The sequence below is a fragment of the Aspergillus wentii genome (genome assembly GCF_001890725.1).
Source record: "Aspergillus wentii DTO 134E9 unplaced genomic scaffold ASPWEscaffold_6, whole genome shotgun sequence".
In the NCBI taxonomy this organism is placed as follows: domain Eukaryota; kingdom Fungi; phylum Ascomycota; class Eurotiomycetes; order Eurotiales; family Aspergillaceae; genus Aspergillus; species Aspergillus wentii.
Window position 1 is genome coordinate 1 of NW_024467837.1, and position 27,735 is coordinate 27,735.

At 44.6% G+C, this 27,735-nt stretch overlaps 9 protein-coding genes across 9 annotated transcripts; 5 read left to right on the forward strand and 4 right to left on the reverse strand.

The window, feature by feature from the left end:
- Nucleotides 1-7: 7 nt before the first annotated feature.
- Nucleotides 8-1,052, reverse strand: ASPWEDRAFT_174030 (uncharacterized protein; the record flags this gene model as incomplete). The annotated part of the gene is made up of 3 exons (XM_040831166.1): nucleotides 8-607; nucleotides 668-929; nucleotides 982-1,052. The coding sequence occupies 3 exons, from the start codon at nucleotides 1,050-1,052 to the stop codon at nucleotides 8-10; spliced, it is 933 nt and encodes a 310-aa protein (XP_040686258.1).
- A 1,502-nt stretch (nucleotides 1,053-2,554) lies between these two features.
- ASPWEDRAFT_185089 (uncharacterized protein) lies at nucleotides 2,555-3,179 on the reverse strand. The gene is made up of 2 exons (XM_040832059.1): nucleotides 2,648-3,179; nucleotides 2,555-2,591 (listed from the first exon to the last, which is right to left on the reverse strand). The coding sequence occupies exons 1-2, from the start codon at nucleotides 2,921-2,923 to the stop codon at nucleotides 2,589-2,591; spliced, it is 279 nt and encodes a 92-aa protein (XP_040686259.1). The 5' UTR covers nucleotides 2,924-3,179; the 3' UTR covers nucleotides 2,555-2,588.
- A 1,651-nt stretch (nucleotides 3,180-4,830) lies between these two features.
- Nucleotides 4,831-7,513, reverse strand: ASPWEDRAFT_158591 (uncharacterized protein). Its single transcript, XM_040829750.1, has 6 exons — nucleotides 7,366-7,513; nucleotides 6,817-7,047; nucleotides 6,538-6,757; nucleotides 6,158-6,474; nucleotides 5,771-6,093; nucleotides 4,831-5,708 (listed from the first exon to the last, which is right to left on the reverse strand). Exons 2-6 carry the CDS (start codon nucleotides 7,029-7,031, stop codon nucleotides 4,894-4,896), a joined length of 1,890 nt encoding a protein of 629 aa, XP_040686260.1. The 5' UTR covers nucleotides 7,032-7,047; nucleotides 7,366-7,513; the 3' UTR covers nucleotides 4,831-4,893.
- Nucleotides 7,514-12,025: 4,512 nt separating this feature from the next.
- Nucleotides 12,026-12,391, forward strand: ASPWEDRAFT_29749 (uncharacterized protein; the record flags this gene model as incomplete). The annotated part of the gene is made up of 1 exon (XM_040833322.1): nucleotides 12,026-12,391. One exon carries the CDS (start codon nucleotides 12,026-12,028, stop codon nucleotides 12,389-12,391), a length of 366 nt encoding a protein of 121 aa, XP_040686261.1.
- Nucleotides 12,392-13,249: 858 nt separating this feature from the next.
- On the reverse strand, nucleotides 13,250-14,544 carry ASPWEDRAFT_70280 (TauD/TfdA dioxygenase family protein). The gene is made up of 2 exons (XM_040839114.1): nucleotides 14,314-14,544; nucleotides 13,250-14,264 (listed from the first exon to the last, which is right to left on the reverse strand). Exons 1-2 carry the CDS (start codon nucleotides 14,452-14,454, stop codon nucleotides 13,449-13,451), a joined length of 957 nt encoding a protein of 318 aa, XP_040686262.1. The 5' UTR covers nucleotides 14,455-14,544; the 3' UTR covers nucleotides 13,250-13,448.
- Nucleotides 14,545-14,647: 103 nt separating this feature from the next.
- On the forward strand, nucleotides 14,648-17,281 carry ASPWEDRAFT_185092 (uncharacterized protein). The gene is made up of 5 exons (XM_040832060.1): nucleotides 14,648-14,924; nucleotides 14,985-15,443; nucleotides 15,490-15,938; nucleotides 15,985-16,573; nucleotides 16,620-17,281. The coding sequence occupies exons 1-5, from the start codon at nucleotides 14,851-14,853 to the stop codon at nucleotides 17,086-17,088; spliced, it is 2,040 nt and encodes a 679-aa protein (XP_040686263.1). The 5' UTR covers nucleotides 14,648-14,850; the 3' UTR covers nucleotides 17,089-17,281.
- A 1,432-nt stretch (nucleotides 17,282-18,713) lies between these two features.
- ASPWEDRAFT_185093 (uncharacterized protein) lies at nucleotides 18,714-20,167 on the forward strand. Its single transcript, XM_040832061.1, has 2 exons — nucleotides 18,714-19,129; nucleotides 19,185-20,167. Exons 1-2 carry the CDS (start codon nucleotides 18,793-18,795, stop codon nucleotides 20,039-20,041), a joined length of 1,194 nt encoding a protein of 397 aa, XP_040686264.1. The 5' UTR covers nucleotides 18,714-18,792; the 3' UTR covers nucleotides 20,042-20,167.
- Nucleotides 20,168-23,840: 3,673 nt separating this feature from the next.
- Nucleotides 23,841-24,629, forward strand: ASPWEDRAFT_90890 (ankyrin repeat domain-containing protein; the record flags this gene model as incomplete). Its single annotated transcript, XM_040839588.1, has 1 exon — nucleotides 23,841-24,629. A coding segment is annotated over one exon (789 nt), but the record flags the coding sequence as incomplete, so codon positions are not given.
- Nucleotides 24,630-25,635: 1,006 nt separating this feature from the next.
- ASPWEDRAFT_70284 (uncharacterized protein) lies at nucleotides 25,636-26,356 on the forward strand. The gene is made up of 2 exons (XM_040839115.1): nucleotides 25,636-25,687; nucleotides 25,738-26,356. Exon 2 carries the CDS (start codon nucleotides 25,747-25,749, stop codon nucleotides 26,185-26,187), a length of 441 nt encoding a protein of 146 aa, XP_040686266.1. The 5' UTR covers nucleotides 25,636-25,687; nucleotides 25,738-25,746; the 3' UTR covers nucleotides 26,188-26,356.
- The last annotated feature ends 1,379 nt before the right edge of the window (nucleotides 26,357-27,735 follow it).

Genomic DNA, 27,735 nt, shown 5'->3' on the forward strand with positions numbered 1-27,735 from the left:
TGGTCAGTCAATTTGATGACACAGCATGAGCGAGAAAGTCATTCATATGGTCTCCAGGATTGATGGCAAAGACCGTCCGATTATCGCAGGTATATTCAGGATCATTCAGGTTCACATGAAGCCACACTGGGCTGGCAGACTGAACGGGAAGTTGATATGACGCTACCATCGACTCTGACCCCCAAGGTTCGTTCAAACTGCTGGGGAAAATAGAGCAGGGATCCTCTAGGCTCGTCATTCGAAGCAGGTAGGAATCATGAAAATAAAACTTCACGATCTCCCCAGGCTGAGCCATGAGAGAGTTCGGCTTAAATATGGAGCCATGTGAGTCGCTATCAGACCCAGCGGACGGCAATACCTGCACTTCCAGTATCCTGGTGGTGTTGTTGGTGGAATCTTGCGTGACCATGTCCGCTATGGCGCTTTTTGAAGCATCCTGTAGACGGGAAGAAGTGGTCAGGGTAGCTTTAGCATCGAACTGGCCATGATATGAGCGGCTCAATGTAGTACTTGGGGCAGAAGTAGTACCTGCACCAGCTAAGTTTGTTAAGAGGTGGGTTCTAGATTGTGACGCCGACAACTTTTGATCCGGACCATGTGTTGGCTGCTAAATGCAATCATCAGTATAGGTCTAGAGAAACTGCGAGCATAGTATTGGTTAACTTACTAGGGGTGGAACAGAGTTAGAACTTGCGCTATTGGAGAGTGTCTGTGTTGAGGTCGGTGTCGGAGATCCTTGTCCCCCTCCTATAATGGTGGTCACAAATTTCGTCAGTGTGTGGGCAGCGGGAGAGTCCTTGTTTTGCTGGTTTGTAATCCTGGAAGGATTGGCTGATGGGAATTGTCCAGTCTGGAAGATAGCAGAGGCGGTTGAAGGACTCTCTGGGCTCGCCACAGCTGAGGTGACATGCGTGGTAGGCAAAATACAGCTAGAGATAATATTAAATCAGCGACACCATGTTGGGCTTGGAGTGGGCTTACCTTGCTCCTAGCCTTAGCTGCACGCCCCACAAGAGAGCCCCTATGAAACTGAGTAGTCTCATTTGAGACATGGCCCAACGCCGATGATGGGGTTACTGTATGGTAATACTGTAGACCGTCCTCAGAATATGCGAGTTGTCTAGTTTGTAATCGAACGGACGCTGCAGTCATCATTCATGCTTTATATACTATCGATTATCGGCCTGAGAGATAGAGGAGCTATTTACTCTGCATAATGTGCGTGTTTGACTCTAGTATTGATATGTCTTTATTCACTATTGAAGTTGGTTTACTACTGCCGTTTTTGTGCGACGAAAAACCAGCTTTTGATTACGATTTAAGCACTACATCAGGCTCGGACGGATGCCCATATCTGCAGTCTCCCATCCAGCACAGTTGATATAAATAAGATACTTTGCTCGATTGTTTTTAAATATCTTCATTTATTACAGAATAAGAAAATGAAAGATCAATCAAAATCAACCTGCGACTTCAGAGTTTCGAATTCGTTTTTGACTTGTTACTCTGGCCCCAAGCTACTATCCGTGATACTTTCTCAAAAGTAAAATTGAAACAGGCTGCTCTTATTCGATTCCTGTGAGTTGTAAATTGTCATAGACTCATCATCTGCCGGATCAGTGCCACGTGGCCACACATAGAAATCGTCCCCAAACCAATATAACTATACAATTCCCCAAAGCCATTCACTCTCCTTATCATCAAGGTTACCGCGCCTTGCCTTCGGACACGAAGAACTAAAGCTGGGTTATCAAATGATGCATTCAATATATCTAATTCGGAATCGTGATGCTTTTCCCAAGACACAGTCCATTCTGCAAATAATAAGATACTTTGGATGCTATTATGTTGGTACTATTGCAACCTACCTCAGTATCTGTTCGGAGTCTGGGCTTTGCAGCAGCTTTCCCGTGATTCCAGACATGCTGACTCTGAGTTTAGATATGTTCCTTGACTGTAGGTATTTTGACCATCTAGTCTGGAGCGAAAAGCTATTGCGCCCGTTGAAATGCCATTCCATGTCTTTCCACATCAATCCATCCTGTTTGAGTTGAATCAGTAGAGCATCTTCCTCCTCCGTGAAGCGTGCTCGCCTTCGTCTACACAGTGACTGATTGCGAGGCCCGCTGTCTGAATCTGGCTCATTGCTACTGGTTGAATTATAGCGAAGGGTGGTACTAGCAGAGGGCTGGTTGGATAACGATCCAGTAAACTCGTAGGTTGTGACCGCGTTAAGAACGATGGAGGTTCATAGGCCCCCAGGCGATAACTCCAGGTAACCATTTATAGATATATGCCTTTATTCTCTCGCACAAGAAGGCAGAGAGTTAGGGGTGTATTGGCTGTCACATCGATAGTGGCCGCAACGTTCTGATACCGACGATCGAAAATCCCACATTGGCCCACGACACGGCGAGCTTGCAGGCACTTTCCCAAGATCTAACCGCGTTCTCTTCACATTCCGTTGATGAGATGGCGTCAAGGATCTCTTTAGTCTCTTTCTCGGGCGTAGAGATTTGGAAGGTTGAGGCTCGTCAGCTTCCTCAAGCTCGGTCTCATAATCTGGGTCTTCCAAATCGTCGTTATCTTCACTGGACATTGAATCAGTGCCACTGTTTTCATTTAACGTAGTTCTCGCTTGCGGTACCTCGACAGCAATGATCGGTAACTTCGGGCTCTCCTCGTAGGATGAAGGCATATCTGGTTGATCCGCAGTTAAGGGAAAACGAATTTTGTCTTGGCTCCCAACAGACTCTGCTACACGAATTGACTGCGGTGTAGCTGCGGCAGAGGACCCAGAGATGATCTTCTTCGAGGGACGCCTCGTCAATTCTTCCGGTATAGGGTCCGGCATCATTATTGAATGCTTGCTTCTAATAGTGAATGAATGCTTATCAGAGGCAGTGTTATCAGGAGAAATCATCAGTGTTGGCCCCCAAAGGGCGTTTCTGGGTTAGGCAAATTGCTGTTTGTCGCATTGCCGGTCCTGGACAAACTATGGATATGAGCATCCGGCTCCTGGTGAGGTTCAGGAGGCTTCTGCATAGAAGTCGGCTGTGTGCCGGACAGAACATTGGACTTAACTCTGGTATTTTCAGTCTCCGCTCCCTGCGTGGATAATATTCCGGGAGGGTCCATCGCTATGTTCATCCTCTCCCCTTGTGGAACATATGGGATTGCTGGAGTCCGGTCAGCGGAGGTCACAGGTGGTGGCTTTTTAGGCAATGCGTGTGTGCCTAGCAATGGCACTAATGATAACTCCGATGGGGATGTAGCAGATTACGGCCGTTTATTTTTCAGTGGTTGCGTTGGAGGATTATAGTACCGAAAAGACTGCTCTAGAGAACGACATCTGCACTCGGAGTGATCAACAACAGGGGTGGTGGAGACGTCAAACTTCCCAGGTTCAACCTTTGAATAAAGTATGAGTTATAAGCGAGGGGCGCAAGACGGGCAAGACAGAAATGGGGAAGGGGGAAGCGAAACTGAAAGTTACCGTAGGGGTAATTCGCTGCCGAGCACAAACTGACAGGCTATCTGGGAGGAATTCTGGAAAGTTCTAAGAGGATAGGGCAAGCGAAATAGGGGATTGCTAGATGTGGGATGATTGGACAGGAAACAGACTGGGAGGAAGGATTCAGTGACCAACATTTATCTGCTGAATACATGAAGGAGGGAAAGCAACTAATTTATATGTTGCAAGCTATAGTCACTTCACACGGGAGAGACCCATGACGCAAACACTTGATATGTCCCGGAGACCAGGCCTATTAGAAACATAGCTACTATTCACCATTATAAGCGAGGTGGTCCGCAAGGCTGGCAGTGCCTATGAGCATCATCCAGTCGGCGAAACCCCGCTCCTGACCCAGTCTTTTCCTTTGAAAGCTCCGAGGTCTTACCAGAATGAAGTCCTCAGCTAATGATGGATTGAGCAAAGCATGAGGAACACATTCCAAGGATTTTCGCGCGGGTCATCGTGGCTGCCATCGGCCGCTCAGAGAATTCCGCGCTTTGGTAAAGCCCGGAAAAAATCTCGCGGGTAAGATTTACGAACCAACGAAAAATCCCTGAAACGGACATTGTTCCGGGTGCTACTCCGACGCGAAGGTGGAGAACGCAAATTCTCATTGAGGCAGGCTCAAATGCTCCGTGGCAGAGGTGCCGGGCACAGCATGAGGCATCACATTCCACGGTGTTTCACAATTGACACAGCTCGGGATTCTCGCAAATACAAATTCTATGGCATCGAACGAGTCATACCGGGCCCTACTAACGAATCAACCCCTAACCGACACATACACTTCCAACACTAACGAACGATCAGGCTTCATCAGCTCCTACTACTATAAAAGCCTGGAAGGAACATCGATACTCTGATGACAGAGTGTATTAAATTTTTATATCTAATAAGCTAGTGTCTCCATTGGTCGCAAAAACCGCCTGCAATAAAACTAGAGTACCGTTGATCCCATGAAGTACAAAGCGAAAGGTTTTAATATGTCAGGCGAATTGCCCAAAGGATTATCAGACGCTGAAAACATAAATTGGAGCGTAAAGTGTATTTCACTCAACTGTTTCTTAGTCAACAAATTATGATCTAATTTCATCCCAACTTGACTAGTGTCACATGATAAAGGGAAAACCTATAAGAATGTCGATTCAAACATAACATAATACGATCAAACAGAATAAACTCATGGTGGGGATCGAAAGGGCAAAAAAAAAAAAAAAAAAAAAAAATGTTTGTTCATGGGGGCATAATTGAGGGCCGTAAATTTTCAAGATTATTATGAGCCAAAAAAAAATAAAGGAGATAAACAGAAAGAGAAAAAGAAAGATATAAGAGCAAGGGAAGATATTGCCTTGTGAACCAACAGGATTGGGCGTAGGCTATATCTGATTTGGCTTTTCGGAATGACGACGATTGATATGCCGCCTAAGAGAAAAAGAGTTCTTGAAAAGTTTTGTTCTCACGCACCACGGGCATTGTCTTCTCTCAAAATTGTTCATCTGATAGGGGGAATTCGTGTCGCTCGGCCAGAGAGGTAATGATTGGCGAGAGGCTGTCTGGCCATGGGAAGGGGTGCTGCGATTGTTTACTTGAGAAAGAGCATTGCTCACAGCTGCACGACAGCGACGATTATCTTGGGACGACTCAGGCGCGAACCGAAAAACCAACTCGAACGCACGACATTGTTCCGGACAGATTGTATTTGAGATTTGTTGGCTTGCAGCTTTGAATGGAAGGCCATGTACCTGCCGCCAAACGTCGGCTACAGGCTGTTCTTCATTAAAGAGAGCCCGTACCTCTCGTTTCTTGGCTTTTTTTGCCACTCTAATGGCCGTGTGGTACTTATTCCGCTGCTGGAGAGCTTCTTGGTAATGCTTGGTCCCCTCTGCCCTGGAAAAGCTGCCGTATTCCACTCTCAGACTGGCCTTGCATGCCAGCCAACGTTTTAAATGTCGTTGCACGTCTGGGTCGTTCATTGCTTCTGCCTTCTGTGCGTCCGTCAAGTCAACAGGTCGATCCTTGCGAATGGTCCGGCTCTGGCCGCTCGTCATCCTCACGATCTCCCGCTGCGGTGCCTGGCCTCTCCACGCGGAATACACATCACCTGGCAGATGATCGGGGGCATAGTTATCCTGATACACAGTACCCGTCCTGTGCTGCATTAGTAGATTTTGTTGCGCTTCACTGATCTCCGCTATCTGCTGGTCAGTATTATACATCATTTGTTAAGGAAAGGAAAAGCACTGGGAACTATACTGCTACTGTTGACTGCCTCACCGGCCCCCCGGCGAAACCATTTTGAAGTGACTCTGTGGTCGTAACCAGTTAGCTCTCCGAGCCGTTCTAAATACGAGTCCAGCATGTCCTGTGTCATATCAAAAAGCAATGACTCTGGATCCGCAAGCTTCAGGGGAAGTTCGCGCGCGTCTGGTGGGATTCTCAGATTATCTAGCTGTTCAGCCGACACAATTCCCATGTGACGAAACGCCCCCTTCCGTAGAAGCAAACCAAGAAGGAATGTTTTCGGGCAGAGGAAAAGGCATGTTTCACCAGGCACCTCCAGCAGAGCAATCTTGGGTCTATGACGTACGTGAGTCCTGGCACGCTAGTCAACTTCCTCAGGCAGGGGATTTTGATACGTACGTCCGCTTCTTACGACTGCGATATCTCTTCGTCTTATCCGGCTGGATTTCCACGACCATCTGCGGCCAATCCTGGGAGCTAGGGTCAGGCAACAAGGTTAGGAAGATATCACAATGCCGGAGTGTGAGCAAAGCCGTCCGTCGGTGGGCGGTCGGCCCAGCCAGCAGCATAAACACGGCAAGCTGCAGTGGATCCCATGGCTCCCCACCCGTCATCCACAAAGTCATCTGCAGCTCGAATACGTCCTCCGAGCGTGCGTGCGGTCGTTGCTTCGAATCGGTCCTCAGATCGTATTTCCTGACCAGCTGATCCCGAACCTGAACCCATAGTTAGTGCACAGCATCTGTCCTGTAGACCGCAGTCTAGACCAGAGAGCTTACCCCAATCATGCCGTCTTTGATAGCACTTGGAAGGGAGCGATCAGTCCTCTTACGCCGTTCAGTGGTCCAAATATTCCAGTAAGTCTGTAGAGTAGACGCGGCTTCGATGTGCTTGCGGCGTTTCTCGAGCGTATAGTCCCAAAAATTATAGAGCGTTGCGATTGAAAGATTATCTTGCACCATGAGCTCGGTCGGCTCTCGTTTTGTTTCTTCACAGAACCTGTAGTGAATGAGCAGTGGGTATCTGGAACTCGGTCAGTCATCCCATGACATTCATACCTACACCACAGTGTCCACACCCAATCCTGGCCCTTTTCGCTGTTGTCGCTGTATGTCCGCTGCCTCACTTTGTTCACATCTATCCGGTCTTCTTTTGCTAGCCAATCTTCCTGCTCGCTGCTAGAAAAGGTTGGACGTGAATTTAGGCTAGACGGCGAGGGCAAAACGCCATTCATGGTGCCTGAGACATTTCCGGGGAACAGCGTGGGTGGCATTGTGTTGGTTTTGCGCCTTTATCAATTGTTAGGATCTGTGGTATAGGTGGAATCATAAAGCCATATAAAGTCTCTGTATCGCGATGCCCCGCATAGAAGCCTCAGGAACGGATATTGTAGGTAGGACAGTCAATGTGATTAAATGAACGATTCAAGAACACATGCATGGTCATAGGCCAGAGCAGTATAGCCCCAAGAATCGACAGGATAGCGTGAATGAATAAACAGGTATGCTGGGCATCGAAATAATGAAAGCCACGGAGGGAAGAGGACGGACCGCGATCTCACGAGCAGACCGCTGATGACGGCCCATGAGGGGAGAGGGGAGGCTCACGGTTGTTTGTGGTTTATCCTGCCAGGCGGACTGACCAACTGATTCGACCTGGTTGAGAACCCCAGAGATTATGCTGTCCGAGAAAGCAGGCATGGCAGGCGAAGCGAATTTAAGTTCCGCTGCAGTAGAGGGCGGAGCGGGACTGTCCATACACTGGCGTTGGCGGCGGACAGGGAAATGGCGGGTTTTCGGGGTCGTCGCCGCTTTTACCGGGCTTGAGCGATGCATGTGAGCGAGTTACAGTTATGGAAGAATGGGTCTCGGAGCGAGACTCTGACCATGGTTAGCCGCTGAAGTGTGCCTTGGTTAGAAAAAGGCACGAAAATAGTAGTGTTTCGGTACGAAAATGTGATTGGTGCGTGGTATGAGTTAACTTTGCCGTGGCTGTTCAGTCGGTGCATGACGACCGTAAAAACGGCACTCGATCGACCACAAAAAGGGTAGTTGCGCACCGTGATACGTATTAATACTATTATCTACTATTAATTACTTCTTCTTTACCTAGTTTTTATCTACTTTTAAATACTATCTTTCTATTCCTTACTGCCTATATTAATCTATTATTACTATCTTAGATTATTCTAGTAGTTATAATATATTTAGCTATCCTATCTTAGTTATATGGCCTAGCTAGATGCACATAATTTATCAGACTATGATTTATTAGACTATAATTTATTAGACCATGATTTACTAGACCATGATTTACTAGACTATGATTTACTAGACTATAGAAAATTATATTTATAATAGACTATGACCTTATTATACTACAGTTATTACTAAGTTTAGTATTAGTAAAGGATAGATCTAAGATTTAAATTAATAACTAGATATAAAGACCTACCTTATAGGTAAGCTGGAGTCACTAATTTAGTTATAGTTAAATATAGGCCTAAGTTAGTTATATACCTAAGGTAATAGTAATTCCAGATTTATAAATAAGCTATATTAGATAATCTAGTTATAGTTAATAACTTATTATAGTTAATTATAAGCCTAAGTTAAGGGTAAAGGTTAAGTAAGTTTATAACTATACTAGCCTAGAATCTTTTAACTCTATAGGTATAAATACTATTTTTTAACCCTAAAAAGCTTAATACCTAGGTTACTAAGAGATAGTAGTAGGCTAAGTTTAGTCTTAAGAAGGGCTATATAGCCAGACCCTTATTTAATACTACCTCTATAGGTAAGAATATTATTTTCTAACCCTATATAAATAGGAAGGCACAGGCTAAGGAGGCTAAAAAGGATAGTAGTAAGAAGGGTAGTATAAAGGACTAGCTTAAGGATAAGAAGGTTAATTATTATATTTATAGTAAAGAGTACTTTACTACTTACTATCTATTTAAGGATACTATAGCTCCTATTAATAAGGGCAGAGCCTAGGATAACTTAGTTATACTTCTTAATTTAGTTATACTAGATAAAAGGCTTCTAGGTTAATTATAACTTAGATACTAAGTTCTAGTCCTTATTAATCTCTAGGTATATGGTAGTTAAACAGCTATTAATCTATAGGGTATTAATATAGTATTAAAGGCATTTAATTAGTGAATCTATAACATTAGCTATAATAGTAAAGATAATAATAATTTATAAATAATATTATTATAGTATAATAGCTTTATAGGTAGAACTACTGACTAATAATAAATTAACTTCTAGGATAGAGTCTGATAATATTAGGAATTATAATTAATAGATAAGATACTAATATTAATTAATATTTAAGTATACTCTACCTCTAGAGTACTAAGGCTTCTATTAGTCACCTACTTACTTCCCCAGAAGAATAAAATATATATAATATAATAGGAATAGAGCTATTATTACTATTATACCCTTATAACTTCTAAAATAGTATATTATTCTTTATTTACCTTTATTAGGGAGTCTTTAGATAGTAAAGATAGTAATAGGAATAAGGAAGTTATTATTTTTAAATAAAGGAATCTAAGGATAATAAAGGAGAAGTAGGTATTATTTTAAAAAACTTCTAGATAATAAATATAGTAAAATTATTTTATTAATTACTATACTATACTATTCTTTACCTAAGGTGCACTATTATATAATTATTTTACTCTTTATTCCTCTTATAATTAAATAAATTAATAGTATTAAGTCTCATCTTCCTTCTCTATAGAGGGATTGAGGTAGATATAGATAATTAAGTTCTACTTTATAATTTAGTTTAATAAGATAATTTAGTTAGATGAGATGGTTCTATTATCTAGGGTAATTCAGTTATAGTTAATATATTAGTTATAGTTAATAAGTGAGCTGAATTAAATCAGCAAGCTGGAGTGGATAGGTGAGCTAGAGTGGATGGGTGAGCTGGAGTGGATGGGTGAGCTAGAGTCAATGGGTGAACTAGATCTAATAAATAAGATAGAGAGGATTAGTAGGTTATAGGTAATATAATAAATTATAGTATAGATACTGGGATAGGTAGTGGTATTTAAAGGATTAATTATATAGCAGTGCAGGCATACTATAACCATAACCTAAATTACTATAGAAATTTTAAAGTAACCCCCACACTTAATATATAAGTAGATTAGATTAAATTTCAGTTATAATATAGAGTAAAATATAGGGAATACTATAGACTAAGTTTTATAAAAGAATACTTTAAATTAGTGAAGTAATTAGAGGTGATTATTAATAGTCTAATAATTTAAATTAGATTAGTATGGTCTGGTTACACTAACCTAATTCAAATTATTAGACTATCTAACAGTATACATTTAAACTATGATATAAAATCAGAGAAAATAGATAAAAATAAAAGGGAAGAAGATTTCTATTCTATATAATACCCTCTATCTATATATATTAAAAAGTATTGATTCCTACCATATCTGGTGGTTGAACATCACCATCATTTTACCTACTATAGTAAGCTAGGTAGAAACTCCCTAAGGACAAATGAGTTTCCAAGGCTGCCAAGAGACGGCTCTAAATATCTATAGACAGATATCCTTTTCAGAGTGGAGGAACCACTTAAAATAGACCTTTTAACCTTACAAAATCAGAGTCACAGCTAGAAAGTAAAGACAGTGGAGCTTTATAAGAGTAGGAGGATAGAAATAGTAGGACAAGTCTTTAGGAATCAGTCTACTACTTCATAGTTCTGGCAGATATATGGCCTTTCCTTCAACAGTGGGTACAATTAATGTGTGGGTTTAAATCTCCTAGACTTTAGGCTATTATAGTCATACATTGAAGACCCAACGCACCTTCACCTGAACTGCTGGTTTTGCTATCGAAGTCCAGGTCAGCCAGATCATCATTATCATCACTGGATAAAGCTAGATATTCATAAGAGTTACTACAGGATTATTTGGAGGGCACAACCACTTTAATCCACATTATTATTAGCCCACAAGAGCACTTAGTTTAGTCAGTCTGAACATCATCACTTTTCTATGCTATCATAGACTAGCTTAATGTGGTAGTGCTTCGGCCATACACTATATCAGTATATACAATGTCTATGATCTTATGGGGTGAAGTGTTTTCCACCCTGCCAAAACATAAACTTACTACTGTATAGGAACCGTTAATATATAAGCTTATTTTCCTAATCCACATTCAGAAAAATTCATGAATTAAAGAAACTTATACACTTCAGAACTCTCCTCATACTCTTTCTAGACACTTGACCCTTCAAGGTCATTCTCTTTCCTAGGCCTTTCAGTACCAGAATATATACTTCTAAGACCTCCAGAGCCTAAGACATATTCAATAGGTGAATCATTTTCTTAAGAATCATTGGTGGGAGGTTTGGATGTTATCACAGTATGAGATTCTAATACCTCTAATATTACCAGATCTAACTAATATAACCTAGGCCTCCCAAAACACATTTATCAGGCTTTTCAGACTTTACAGCCCCAGAGGTTTCCTCAATTTTCATAGTTAGACTCACTAAATTCTCTCTAAGTAATCAATGTCAGTAGTACTGATGAAATTTAGTCTAGGTAATCCACCTCTTAGAGATAATGGGTCATTTTATGGTACTATAATAGGGGGTAAAAATGGTAAAGGATGATTTGCAGGCTGTATATTAGATAAAGATGTGTTGGGAGGGAAAAAGTCATCCAGAGTGGGTCACTGGTTTGGCAAATATGTGAGTCTCTGCCATGTTGCGAGGAAACACGACTAATCCTTCAATCCTTTAGGCCCTTTGCGCTTTTACAGAGCCCAAATCAATCCTGATCCGTGAGTGTTGCTGAGTGGCTGATGCTGTCCTGCCAGGAACGGCTTAGCGTGAGGCTTTGGCTGGAGCTAGGCATTGGATCCACTTTAAGGCCCTTTCTTCCCAGCCAATCGGAGACGCACACCGGGTGTGGCTTTTTGGGGGCCGAATGACAGTTTAATTTACAGCGGGCCAATCAGAGGCCAGGGCGGATATTTGGCACTGGGGGCGCAGTTCTACAGCTTCCTCTCACAGCCGCCGTGCTTTTTTTGTCCTGTTTGAGCCTCGTTCGATGTCGGTGTCTGCCCTACAGAATAGCTTAAATATAGACGACATCTCGTTCAATCCATTCTCATCATCAATCATCCTCCCAAGCCTTCTGACAATACCTCTTTGTCCTCTACAAACCACAAACAATCATCTCTATCAAATCAAAGAAACAATTCCGTCACCATGACCAAGCACAACAGCAACCACTGCAGGTTGGCCGTGGCCAAACCTCCCACCAGTCTCTGGACCACCAACCAAACTGTCGCCTTCCCCAGCTCGAACAAGCACAACACCGACTACACAAACTGCTGCGGTGCCACCGCCAAAATCACCTCGTACCACACCAACTGCTACAAGTTCTGCAGCGTCGAGGCCAATCAGACCGAAGTCAAGACCTGCCTCACTGACGTCGGCGTTAAAGCCGTGGCCTTCAACAAGACCACCGATACCGACACCAGCAGCGCCCCGATGCGCGCCAGCCCAATGTCCAAATCAGCCATCGGTCTTACTTTGATGGTTCTGGCCAGCTGTGCGATCGGAACTCTGTGATTGAGAATCGGAGGGAAAAAATATCTGGAAGGAATGGGATTCGAAAAGGCGGAGGCTTTGTGACAAGATATACCCATGCATTTGCATTATGATTTTGACTTGATACGGCGTTTATTGCCTGCATAATAGACGATAGCGATATGCATTAATCTGAATATATTCTTATTTCACATCATGACTTCGAGTAGATTATCAGGCTTGACTGAGTTTTGGCACTTCTGGCCGTAAATTGCAGCCCTTCCTTTGGATGCTTCACCGAATTTTCTTTGTTCGCATCCCTTGCCGAGTTGGGAAATCGCCAACAATCTAGTGGCCGGAAGGATTCCGTGGTATAGGATTATCACATATTATGTCAGATCTAAAGTTCTTTGGCTTGATTCTTTGTATTGATGAGACGAACATCCGAGAAACGTCAGACAATCTACTAATTCAGTTCCTAATCCACGGCAATCCTGCGCGGCACTCGATAATCCCTGGTCTTAACATCCAGAAGGAGAGCAGGAATTTCTTGGACAAACGGGAGCGGAATACTGAATACACCCTCGGCAGATAGCTGTCTGGAGAAAATCAACTTCTCAAGTGCTGAGGAAAAGCACGATCGTTGTACAACCCATCATCTAGAAGGTGTTTGTCCAAATGGGCAAAGCGAGGAATGAGACTTTTCCAATCCCATTCGATCTCATTTTCCAAAGGCTCTTCGGCCTTGCTGACCAGTAATTGCTCAACAAGGTGAAACAAGGTCAACAAGACTCCAACACAGCCCGTGCATCTTGCCAGAATTTTTGGCCAGAACTAATCTTGGCAGCCAGTACATTATTGGATGCGGGGAGGGATGGACATTGAGTAATATAACGTCTACTCAGGAACTCCATGATACTTCATATATAATTTCACCTAGCAGATAGTTTAGATACACACCCTGACTAAATAGTTGTTAGGAAGACCTAGTCTTTCCCTTATCCATCAATATAACCTTGTACACAGCTGTGTAGTTCAATCAAAGTCCTAATGATCGATAGCATCTCCATTTCATCACAGGCAGTGTCTTCAAGTACGATCAAGGCAGACCCTGTCTCTCGTCCGTATGCTCGTTCAGTCCCCATGCCTGAGAGCTCGAGTCGTGAACGGTAGCCCGTCTCATGTCTCGTTTATACTTGCGCAGAAAGGGGCCACCAACAGCGCGATGCATCGTGCATGTGTTGTCCCAAATGACCAAGTCCCTTGGGTTGTTCCACTCAATCTGCACTGTGTACTTGTCCTGGGTGGCATGCTGGTAGAGACGTTGGAACAGAGCACTCGATGAGTCTGAATCCATTCCCTCGATGTGATGGACATGCGCGGCAATGTACAGATTCATCCTGCCAGATGCCTCATGCATTTGAACAAGTCGATGGCGGCCCATTGGAAAGTCCAGCGGATTGATGTCAGCGAAGAAGTCGGGTGCCGCTACTTTGCGAGAATGAAGAATGGAATGGGCAGCAATGTAATCCTTGCTTAGCATGGTTTGCTTCAGATCGTCTGGGAGATCATCAAATGCAGTCCGAGTGTCGGCAAAGGCAGTATGGCCTCCCATTCCCGGTGGAGGCAGGTCATGGCACAGCAACAGCGAGTATCCTGCCCGGCGGGGGTTGAAGCTCGAGTCGACGTGGAACAGATCGTTGGCTTTGCTGGCCTGTCCTCTGGGACTGTCGGGGTCGAGAATGGCTCCATTGACATCGACATTGCTGACATCGAACAGTTCATCGTATTTGAGGCGATTCTTTCGTCCCGCTTTGTTGTACGGCTTGACGTCGTCCAGTTCTCCAAATAGTCTCGCAAAGGCAACATGGCTGTCATCGTTGAGATTCGTGCGACGGAAGACGACAACACCGTACTGTCAAAGTCAATATTAATATTAAGATTGAATCGGACATTTGACAAACCTTGGTCACTGCATCGAGTATCTCTGCAAAAACTTCATCGTTGATTGCATTGAAGTCGACTCCGTGTATTTCGGCAGCAAAGGTGGGGTGGAGTTCCTTGACGGTGATATGCTGAAAGGAGGGAGTGGATTTGGAAATCATCTTGACTGGTGATAATGTGCTGCAATCTGTATGCAAATGGGCAATGATGATTCTGCCATTTTATATCCTCGTCTACCTCCGTCCACTGCCGTTATACAGTGGATGTTTGCCCCTCCGGTCTTCCCCACATCCCCATTGCCGTCCACTGCCGTCCACTGCCGAGATGATTTCAAACTCCTCCCCTTCCGAACAAAGCGAAGCAGACTCGGCCAATCACATATTTCGTCTGCATATTATCTTTATTATATCATCCATATTGCCCTGTTACACGGAGAAACCCTGATTCTCTCCTCGGCTGTCGTGACTCCGCTATAGTTGATGCCGTCCATATCCGATCGCCGCCAGATCAACGTCCATCGCCTTTGCAGCTACAATACATCTCCAAAGACGAAATAGATGACGCCAGCCACTGGAAAGCGTCAGTATACGGCATGCGTACGCTGTCGGAAGAGGAAGGCAAAATGCGACCTGTATGATGATACCTTAATGCCGAATCACATCAAATGAGCCATGCTAACCTCTCTTACCAGAACGAGTATTGGACAGGTTGGGAAACCACCTTGTCTTGGATGCTTTCGCACTGGACATGACTGTATCCTTGCTATATCACGGCGTGGAGGGAACCATAGAAAGGGCCAAAATGCCAGTGTTGAGGATAATACACCTACATCAGCTACAGCCGATTTCGAAGAGCCTCCAAGACGCGTGATAGACCTGCACCGCGATGATCATAGTGGTCATCTGGATGAGCGAGAAGCATTGCATGCCGAGCTGAACAATCCATCCGACGCTCTCCAGATCCTCGCCCATGCAAGTCATCAAGCTGGTCTAGACGGCAATCAAGCAGGATGCAGAGATGATGGCTCTGCAGATCGTAACAATTCAAACTATCACCAGCATGAATCGCCACAGACAGAAAGCATCCGGAACTATGAATTAGTTGCTGCTGGTGCTCTGCAGCCAGAGGATATAACTCATCTGGTTCAAATGTAAGACTATCCGTTTAAGTGATGATTGATAATTGACATTCCCAAGATACGCAGATAGATACCACCCCTTCCTTCCGATTGTTCCAAGACATGTCCTTTCATTGCCAGAACTAGATTGTGTCTGGCAGGCAGAAACTTTTTTATTGACCGTCATCATTACAATCGCCTCGATGGATGAACCGCTATACCAAAACACCCATCACCAAGCCTGGGCATATACGAAGAAGCTCTTGCTGGACATTCTCCTTGCGCTTCCCGCCACACATCGCGTTGGCACAGTCGAGGGACTGCTTCTTCTCGCAGACTGGATTCCGTATATCGTGACCGAGTCTGCACCAGGACGGCGAAATTTCATTGAGGACAACACGGCCTGGTCTCTCGTTGGCCAGGCAGTTCGGCATGCGTATCTCCTGCGGCTCGACCGCTCATCCTTCCAAGATCATATTGCAGAAGGTCCCATGGAAGAAGCCAGTCGAAGGAGACTAGCTTGGATCTGTAAGCACAAAAACATGGATGAAAGATCTTTCTCTGACCATGACAGTTGTCTATCTTGCCGATCGACAGATCTCAGTCCGAATGGGCCAGTCCTTCTGGTCTCGTGGACCCTCGCTTTCCAGCAGACTGTCATTGGAAGGCTTTGCTGCTCTTCGACCACAATCCACAGCGGATGAAGATTATCCTTCGATACTGTTGGCGACTGTCGAGCTAACACAGATCTTGCACAATGCCCACGATATCTTATACTCTTCTGAATACCAGACAGCCAATATGATTCGCAGGGGTGACTACAGCCGGTGTCTGGACGACTTTTCAAAATCACTCCGTCTCTGGCACGAAAGCTGGTCTGCTCTGGCTGTCAGTCCGAAGCTGAGATCTACTCTACTCCTCATGTATGAGTATCTGACAGTCTACGTGAATGCATTCTCTTTCCAGGCTGTTATCACAAGGAATGTCGCGGATCGAAAAGATTCCAGAAAGTCAGTGAAAGTTGTCTTCCCTTGTGGCATCATGGGAGCTCCAGATGGTCCATATATCTCTGCAGCCATCCGAGCAGCCAAGATGGTTCTAACAATTATGTGTGAAATGGACTCTTCAACATGCCTTGGATGCCTCCCATCCCGCTATTATCTGTTCGTATTTCGTGCACCGTACCATGGCTCTCGCTGATAAACGCAGATATGGCATCTATTCTGCCGTGTTTCTGTATAAAACCCACATGTTTGGATCATTTACCGCAGAGAATGAACATCGCCTACTGCTACCGCTGATCACAGACTTCATTGATGCACTGAAGAAAGCTGCCACTAGCAAAATGCATCCTGGATATCGGTTCGGTAAGTTATTGGAGTGTTTATGGTTACAAGGCACGATGGCCTCTTTTCCGAGTAGCCAGTCAGGGGAGAATTCCTCGGCCTGTGATTCCAATCATCCACGAGCGCCAGAATCTACAACACAGGCATCTGACAGTGCTTTGGAACCCACAATGCCCGAATCTCCCATGCTGCCTGGATATCTTGGAGAAGAACCAATGGGATTCATGTCAAGCACCAGCGGCGGCAGTGGGGATTTTGATTTCCTTGAGTCGTTATTTGGGCTGAATGAGGTCAATATGTTGCCGCCGTTCGGGAATACCTATCCAGCATAGTAATTTCATCAGGTCTTCAGTTTCACGATCGAAATTATAGATAAAATCTTGCTCACACTGTGTGCTTCGCATATAGATGTCATAAAATGGCAAGAGAGATGCGATGGTTTGCAAGTCAAATATTCAAAATAGCATTAGTTTTGTTCAACGTTCACATTCCGCTTGAGTCCAAAACTCCCAACTGTCATTATGGAAGACGCAATTTTAGTGAGGTTAACTCGTATCCAACAGGTCTTCTGGGGCCAGAGAAAAGTTAGCAGAATGTCTCTTTGTTTGGGTGGAGATTTCGGGATTATTATTAGAATACGAGATGCATACTTCGTATAGCAGAACTGCAACTAAACCCCTTGCCCAATGATTGCAACATTTTGATAACACCAGCCTCCCTTTCATCAAGGACTCAACGTACATACAGAGTAGTGCCTCTTATTACCTTTATTATTATTATTTTATTTTTCACGCGAGTACTGCAGTTCACGGAGTGCTGGTCAGCCTGTGCACGGTCCATGGGGTTTACCATTCCATTAGTCATCTACTATCATGTTTACCGGTCCAATGATATTCTCTGAATTGTTAAGACCCACCTAGATCGACCAATCAGACAATGATGATTCTTGACTGCTGTTGCTCTGCAGACTGTCACCTCAATATATATTTTGATAAGGACAATGTTGACCCATGGCATTTTCAGGACAAATTACCAATTCTCACTATCAACCATCGATTTGGAAACTATTTTATTTACAACTGAATAGTAGAACGGTGTATAGTAAAACTGACTGGTAATTATTTGAGAAATTCCAGAGCGAAAGTCGTGTCCAAGCCTCTACCGCAGACAGACTCAACCATCTCGCCGTCAATGGTCTAGGCTGTATGTCGGAGGTTCGAAACGAAGTCGGCAAGTTTAGACTTCCCAGATAATTCAAAGCGCTGGCGCAGTATGGGGCCAGGAGTAGAACCTTCCCGTTTGTTCAACTGTATGCCTTGTTGACTTGATACATTCCCACCGTCTACGGTCTATTAGCAGTGTTCTCCGTATCAGCACTGACGTTAAGAAAACAATAGGAAATTCCTAAACAGGTTAGCCTCTGTAACTCGGCGGTTGAGCATTGGGTGCTGACTGATCGTCAGTATTTTCTCCTCTTTACAGCTTTTTGGCCCCAGCCTAATGCCCACCACAGTGGCAGTGTATAACTAGCGTGGCTAAAATACTGCGAAGGAATAATTAGGTGTCTTCAGCATTTTCTTCACCTGTTTTTGGCCCCCAGCCCCCAGCCCCAACGCTCTCCATCGTGGCAGTGGATGCTTAATTCCTTCTTTCTACACTTTATTCCAGTAAGGTCGTGAAAAATCAAGATTGTTTTGGCCCCCAGAGCTCTCCGCTTTTTGGCCCTAACAGTCTGCATAGCCTCAGGATTTAAGCTCTTCGGCACTTTCCCTACGTAGAGTCTCTTCATGCTAGTCAATATGGAGACTGTTTACAGACTCAGCCTTCTCTGTGCCTCGAAGATACTGTCAAAAATAGAATCAATATAGATTTTGCCTGTCTTTGATGATGCTTCATCATCTATAAAAGGGCGTCAACACCCCATCTAATTCTCATCCTCATCAACAACAGTAATCCAATCTTCTCAAAGCATATCAAGCTTTCTTCACTCTTCTGATCCTTCAATTAATTGTCTTTGATAATCATCATCATTCAAAATGTTTTTTGACTTCAAGTCGATCGCCCTCTATGGGCTCATGGCAGTTTCCTATGCCTCTCCTGTTCCCTTCTCTTCTTCTGCGGAAAACGCACTCACCAAGAGAATCCCCTACAACGCCTATACTTGCCCCGATGGTACCACCTTCACCCGGGATGAGGTCTACAACGCTGTCTACAAGTGCCAATCAAACAATGATAAGAAAGTCAGCGGCTACCCCAAGAAGTTTGGAAACCAGAAGTCGGAAAATGGCCAAACCGTCAAAGTCCTGACCAATGTTCCGGATGGAACGGACCTGAGAGAGTTCCCTCTCATGAAGAACAAATGTTACAGTGGTGGTGAGTAGCCCAAAGCTTCTCTTTCGCATCACCAGAAGCTAACATGCTGAGATAGGACAACCTGGTAAATACCGCGTGGTTACCGACTACACAGGAAATGGTGGCTACGGTACCTTCAGAGGTGTCATGCAGCACACTGGTCCTGCTGTTTCTAATGATTTTACTGCCTGCACCGTTGCCACCAAGAAGGAGGACAAACAGGAAGAGAAAGAGGAAAAGAAAGAGGATAAGAAAGAGGAGAAGGAGGATAAGAAGGATGACAAGAAGGACAAGAAGAGCAGGGACGTTGAGGTGAATGAGGACGATGAGGACCTTGACATCTACTACGACGCCGAAGACGACACTCTTACCAAGCGAGGCAACAAGGAAGACAAGGAAGACAAGAAGGCAGCCAAGAAAGAGGGAAAGAAGGAGAAGGACGGCTCTGGCTTGTTCAATGTTCCCTGGGAACTCATTGTAAGAGACGACACCACCTCTAACAACGACGACACCCCCATCTACTATGCCACCGATGCCAACACCGAATTCGAGGATGCCGAGGAGTTTGACACCAACGACAACGCAAGCACCCTCGTCGAGCGCGGCAACAAGAAGAAGAAGGTCGGCAGTGCTACCTGCGGCAGCACCACTCTCTCCAAGGACGCTGTCGGTGCTGCCTTCAAGGCGATGAAGAAGCTTGATGACCCCACGAGCGGCAACGGTTACCCTCACTACTTTGGCGGTGGCAGCGCTGTCTTTGGCACCAGCAAGGATTTGCGCTCGTTCCCCATCATGGAGGATGGATCAGTCTGGAACTATGGCACTGAGCCTGGCTCATTCCGGGTGGTCAGCGACTACAGCGACAACTTTGTTGGTGTCATGGTTGAATCGGCTGGCAGCAAGTTTACTGCCTGCACTATCAACTCTGAATAGATCGGGAGGATCTGACGTTTCTGGTTATATTTGCAATTTCTGGGCACTTGGGAGTTGGGACGGTTATAGAATTGTTTTTTGGTCTTGTTATATAGCGATACAATTTCATCATTCATTATGAACTTCAATTTTTTTGACTCAGAACTAGTATTTCATTCCCAATATCAATTAAGCCGATACTATCTTTTCTTTCCTTTGCCTATCCCATTAAGGGTTTCGGCAGTATTAATTAGGTTAGACTTGTCTTGGGCGTTTCCACTTTCAAAAGTGCAGACACGATTACACCATCGATATTATTCATATTTGGATGGAACTATGGACCTAGCTTGGATGTTTGAAAGGATGCGTTTTCCCTATCTATCCTCGCACTGACTGATACAACCCGAATGGCCGAGATCCATAGCTCCTGCACGAGAGCCTGGAAACCGACCCTGACCTTGGAAATGTATTTGAACCAGTCTTAATGGAATATTCATTGATTGTGGATTCCTGATTTCGATGCGAGTGTCACTATGTCCTGGTCTGAACTCCCGGAAAGGAGCATATTAAAGGGTGGCACCCTAAGTAATACGCGTGAGTGAGATTACCCGTCCATTGGGCATTAGCTTCCACATTAGAATGTTGTAGAATGATTGGGCACGTATTTTAAATATCGTCTCTTCCAAGCACTGCCGTTTGATGCGCTTGACAACAGCAAGAAAAATCCCGTGACAAACTTATTCAAGCCGTAGGGCTCATAATTCCGAAACACAGATATCTAGGCCGGCGCGGATTCGGTATGTCCGATCGCTGTCGCATTTGATGTCGAATTGTGACGGTGGAAAGCCGAAAATGACTGACAGTTGCAATCAATGCCATGTTCCTGAGCGACAGAGTTGACTTGGTAGTTGGTATACCACTTTGCTTTAGCGTTGGCCTCGCGCTATCCCATCCAGAAAGCAGCCTATGGCTTCTACCGGAAAATGTGTTTGAAAAGAGTCTGGGAAGGACCGGTTACTGTGGTGGATTTAGATCGAGGGCTGACTTCCTTCTGTGATAAACAGAATAGGCGGTACATCGGCCTTGGTGGAAGCCATGGATCATGCATTGGATGCAGATCTCTCCGTTGAGTGGCATCTTGCTGCAATTTCATTTGTCTATGAAGTATACATCCATTTTTGTATGTCTCATTCAACAGCAAAGATATACACGTCGGGGCCACTCGATTATAGCCTGTGATGATCTCAGAGAAACTGGGTGATGATATCCTCCCCATATTTCTCATAAAGAAAGGAAAGAGAAGAAGAATCAGTCTCATTGTAGGTTTTCCTCGTGCCATCTGCATAGTTAATCGGTCTGCATTATGAACCACCAGGAATAGACTATCAGGGGCTCTGCATACATCTCTTCTACTAGAGTAATAGATATACGATCGTCTGATATATATCACTCTGTGCTTCCGCTGGCGCAGATGGATGCTTCGTGCTTCATATATTCGCTATTACGACCGAAAAGGGGACCAAGTGCGCACTGCAGGCGGTCAATATCATGCTCTTATTTATTAAAATATCACTCACAGCTATTTGATAGCCTCTATTCCGTGAATGTATCTCCGACTGCCATCCTCAAGTAATTCGTTCGATAATGTGCTCCGTGCCTTTCTGGCTGAGAGGATGTTTACTCGGTTCGATAGGGAGACGTCGACATGGAATCCACATTCAAATACATGCGTGAGAAATTGAAGTAGTATATCCCTGAATAGTCCCATCTAAATTTCGGTTGGTGTCTGTCGATGGATATTCTATATGATGCTTGTTGGATTGAAGTTGAGGTTTACAGAAAGGCTTAATGATAGCCAGGAAGAATGGGAATTATAAACATCCTTGCCTATTTTCTATTGTATATCACGGATATACACTCGATCATATATCTTCAACTTGCAGATTGGTTCCCATTCATCACTGCACACATTGAAACCGCTTCTTTTGACGGTTAAAACATTGTCCAAAGGGTACTAGAATGATGCGATCACGCGAGAGCCTGGTTTGAGCTTTTCGTCTGTCTTTGTCGACAATGTTAAAATAACCATTAAACCAAAAAGGCGACGCGCGCACCTCTCGGACCTTTCTTAGGATTATATTTCAAGAGACAATCCCAGAATTCATGGCTCAAGATGTTGCCTGTTGAAGTTCAGGGGTCGCTGTTAGAAGGCAGTTAAATCGAAACTATTTTTAAGGGCAGACTCGATTATTCATACCGTGAGGCAACGGGGTCACTGCCGCAGAGGCGATCACATTGTTTTTTTGTCAACGACAGTGGGCCTGCTTCGACTATATATAGCCAGAAAAACAATTATTCTCCGTGAGCAGAGAGAAGGATACTGAGTTTAATGGAGTTTTTGCCATGTCGATGCCTCATGGGATGTTGTAGATCTTCTTACGAATCACCCTTGGCGATCTCCGTGATGAACGCCATTACGGTCGCGTTATCCAGAAATCAAAGTTATACGCAATTGTGCCTGTTCATAATGCTGGAGAGCGTACATCCTCATGAACGACCTGATGATTGACAAAAATAATCTTCATTCTCGTCCGACCGGTGTGACATCATAGTGAAGTGTAAACGGTGCGGCCCGCACAGAGGATATTGACATCACTGCCCAGGCAGCCAATTTGCATCATGAGGCAAAGGACGTCCGACATTGTTGAATTGTCGACTGTCATGTGGCTCAAGACGGGATCCAGCATATTTCGACAGGCAGCTGGTGGAAGACGTTGACCGATACATCGTGAAGGCGACCATATGCAGGATGATGTCCTTCGAAGCCAAACAAGCCATCGCCCATCGAATCATGCTGGAATCCCCCATCGCCCAGAGTTTGGATGATCATGGCGTGGGAAAGATCATCGACAAAACAAGCGGAAACTTTCGAGGGGCCTCCGCACTCTGTATTTATGAGACGCAGCCTGACCGAGGGACTGCAGCCTGTGTAACAAAGGCACGGAGAATTCGACAGATTGAGCAGCCCCTTGGGGATATGCGACGTGATCTATCATAAATCATAAATATTCGACAGTGTGGAATCCTCGAAATGAGGAAGCGCCGAATTCTTCGATCGCGAGTTTCCCCGCAGTCCACTGCTGCAAAAGCAAAAACGGCCAGAAATCCAGGTCAAATGATTGAAATCGCCGGGATTGTCGGCAGAACGAGTCATCCTCGATTGCCTGGACTCACTGATCTGGAAGCACTCAGAAGCAGGGGTCCGCGAGGGACAAAACATGACCTACAGATGCACGTCAAGCGGCCAAACGGGGCTTATGGACTTCCGATGTTGATGTCCGCAGTTATTATTATTATTATTATTATTCTTCTTCTTCTTCTCTTGGCCGGCTCGCCGACTGCTATTTTTATGGTCAATTTCTGTGTCGTCAGCACCGGCCAAGAGAGTCGTTCGTAGGCTGCAAAATAGCGTCCATGGCCAAGTCACTTGGCGAACCGAGAGGTCCGAGGAGAACAAAGAGACAAAGAAATCAGACCAAGGCGCAGGCCCGATCGGCGCCGTAATATGCCGTTTAATGAACGCACAAGAGCAGAAAGGGGGCCGGCCGCATCACCGGAGGGCGAGGAAATTAACCGTTTTCTTGGCAGGGGGGTCCCTGCCCGATCGGGAATAGCCGCCACAGTATGAAACGCGACCCCAGAATCGCCCGCCAGAGCTATATAACGGCTGTCAGCGCTCGTTCTGCCGTGCTTTGTCTGTGCCTATTACTGTCTCTATTATTTACCAGATATACCCTAACCCAACATGTCGATTCCAACACTTCCCAACGAGCTACTGATGCTCATCGTCAACGATCTCGACTCGCAGAAGGATCTCAATGCCCTCTTGCAGTCCAACTCTCGTCTTTACCACACCTTGAACGACTACCTCTATGACTGCAACGTCCGCCACTGCCAATCCTCTGCGCTATGGTGGGCAGCCAAACATGGTTCCGAATCGACTCTTCAGAGACTCATTGAAGCTGGCGCGGATGTTCGATGGAAATCGCCCTTCTTGCCCACACCTCAGCTCGGAGGAAAGACCGGCTCAACCCCAAGCAGAGAGATCAAACATCAAAAAGAACATCCGATCTCATATTCTGCAATGAACGGCCATGAAGGGTTCTCGTCAAAGCTGCTTGACCACGGCGTGGATGTTGACTACAAAGACCCCGACGGTCGAACTCCGCTGTCGTTGGCTGCCCGTGCTGGACATCTAGCTGTTGTCAAGATGCTTACGGAGCGAGGAGCCTGCCAACAATCCCGTGATATCTTCAATCTCACACCCATAGGAAATGCCGCATCTCAAGGACAATATGTCGTGGAAGACTTTCTATTGCACGAGCTTCACAAGTCGGAGATGCCCAGCGAGACAATCGAGGCTGAAATGAAGACTATGCTCATGTACGCTGCAAGAAGAGGGGATGACGAACGAATTCGGCAAATGATGGATATGAATGTCGATGTCAACTGCCAGACACACATCGATAGCTGCACGCCCTTGTGTGCAGCAGCAAAGGATGGACATGCCGACACAGTAAAGCTTCTTCTCGAGCATGGTGCAGATCCCAACTTTTTGATTGGCGGATCACGAGAACATACGCCATTGGAATGTGCTGTGGATAGTGACAGAAGTGACCGGATTATCCCGTTACTGATCGAGCACGGTGCTGACGCCAGGAAATCCGGTGGCAGAGCAATATACTACGCTCTTCTCCAAGGCAAGACAAACGAGTTCCAGCTTCTCGTGGACTGCAATGCGAAGCTCACCACCTGGTCTCCGTGGTCATCATTAACAACAGCCATTACTGGTGGAATCAATTCGATTACGGATAAGCTCTTTGGCAACATGTCAGCGAGCCAGGACGAAATGGGCAAAGTGCGAAGCGCTGGACGTTTTGCAGAAGAGGCTCTCTTGGATTATTCGAAGACTTGTTTGGATACCCAGCAATGATTGTGACGTGCACTTGTAAATAAGCATAAATTTTGTACATAGTGATACGGCGTTTGAATTATTTTCATCAATATTTGACTTGTTTCGACAGCAGACATGGGTTTCGTCTCATTTATTTCTTTTTATGCCTTGAAGTAGGAATTCATCACTTAGAGAATACCTTAGCATTTGACATACCAATACCGCTAATCATATCCGTACATATTTTTACAACAGGATGGATTGACGTCAATTTTGATATTCATTTAGATGCTATGACACCACACTGACGATGGCAAATAAGATTCCCCACATTCTGGAAAGACCAACATAATTGACTGTAACATAAGACCAACTTTCATTGACAGAAAGAATGTGTCGGAAAGTATATGATGGGGATGACCGAGAAAAAAAAAAACATTCAGGCTCGGCCAATGTATTGAGTGTAATCCAAAGATGGTTTCACAAAATAGCGCAGGCTCAGGCATCAGCATACCGGTTATTGAATGAAGGGTGGTCACGATATAACAGTCATATCGATGATGAATCTGGAATCTGAATCTATCTTGCTCCAATATCGGATGTGTATATAAGTAGTGCTGTCTTCGTCAGATACTCCCCATCATCACCATATCCTCAAGATAAGACTTTACACATTCAAGCATAATTCTACAGGAAACCCGTCCAAACAACCAGTTTGTTTTCTCCATCATCGTTCATTCTTTGCAGAGTCTGATTTCCACAGAACAATAAGATGGCAAACATCGAGTCAGTCTCTCCATCCGTCTACGAAGAGGTCTACGAAATCGCGGAACAGTTCGTCAAAGGGCTGTACAGCAGCAACTCCAAAAACGTCGCACCCCTCTTCCACCCCAAGGCAGTCGTCTTTGGTGATCTGGGTGGAAACGAATATCTGAATGGCTCTCTGTTGAAGAAATTCGAGCTCGTGGATGCAGGGCTCCCTCCCAACATGACAGCTCAGTTTACCATCATTGGACTCACGAACACGACTGCCGTTATCAAGGTTGAGAAGGGCACAGGAAGAGGGTTTGATGGATCAGACTTTGTGACTATGATCAGGAAGGATGGGAAATGGTTGATTGTATCCAAGGTTTTTGACGGTTATAGCGGTTGGTTTACAGGTCCTCCTAAAGCGGCATTATGTGGATCGTGCTACGGAGGCTGCCGGGCATGAGCCTTGTTGCAGTGGGAATGTCTAAAAAGGTGCTTAGTATGATTGAGGTGATGCCGTAGTGGTATTTGCAGCTGTCCTGTTTTTCAAGTGCTATGCAACTAGCTGAAGAATGAGTTGGTCGAGAGTGATAATGAATTAGCCTATGCTCATTTCTATGACCCAAAGATTGGTAAACATGCCTAGGCTTTAAATCAGCACTCCATGTTCAGCCTTAGGATAGATACAGGCCAATGTAGATAGTATATAAATGGATGTAGAACTTTGTTAGTGCACTGATTCATGGTTATTCTCACTTTCGCGCCACTGTGTCAACAAGAAGGACAGATATAGATTATCCCATGAAGAATATCACAAATATTGAAATGGCTGAGGAATTCTGGTTTTCTCAGAATGTCATTTGTGGAAGAAAAAGCAAGTAATAACTTAATTAGCAAAAACCTTATCATGGGTAAACCTTTCCTAATGCCCATAGTGTTGTTCCAATTTTAAATCGTTACACCTTTAAATCATTACACCTTCACAACCATCAATGCGTTTCACAAGTTGAGGAGAAAGCGCACTTAGTATTTCACCCAGCTCTTTCATAAATTCTGCTCAAGAACTGCCACAGACAGAGCCAAGATAGAGGGTCACATAGGACTGTTTTCAGGAAAGACCTATACAGTACCTAAAAGCCCTCTTTACAATAGTGAATATTTAAAAAAGGACATGGGGGGACAAGCTATTCAAGAGCAGCGCCACTGCTTTGCTATAATATTTTTAATAATGCATTGCAGTTTTAACGACCCATCATATCCATGATGTCAATTGTTGAAGACAGTCCATAATCAATATTTGAAATACCTTCAGACTTAAAGCTAGGTACGATTGATATGTTATATTCTATCTAGAACACTATAAAGTCTTAATGAATTCTGAAACTACGTCTCCTGCTGACTTACTAGATCTACGCATCATACATCGACATTGCAATCTTACATCCATCATATATAAGAATACAACCTAGAGCCCATGAGTTAATGGCTATTAGTCTTAGAGGCCAAAATGTCTGTTCCCCCAGGAAACCTACAGGAGACGACTATCGAAACAAGTATCACTACGCATCCAGATTAAATGATTGAGGAGATATTAGTACTTATGAAGGTATTACCTTGGCCTGCTAGACTCACACAGAGATATCTATAGGGTTGAAAATCGTAACTACCTGCTAAGTCTAAGTTTGTATACAGCTCTGTATATGGAATAGGTAAATTTGTAGAGATAATGGTTAGGGTTTCAAGCTCCCACTTTCATGTGAGACCCATAGCAGTAATAATTATCACACCCTGGTATCTCTCTACCAAAATGGTTTCTATCAAGATGACATGAGACCCTAACTGTGAAGGTGTACTGACCTGGTATTCTGAGCTATGGTAGACAAGACTAGGTTTTGGAGTGTATTGAAAACGAAGGCCTGAATCATGCCAAAGCAAAGAGGTTGGCTTGTCGATCCACTCAGAGAAGAATAAAAGCATATCTGGATTTGAAACTCACGTATGTATCCTACAT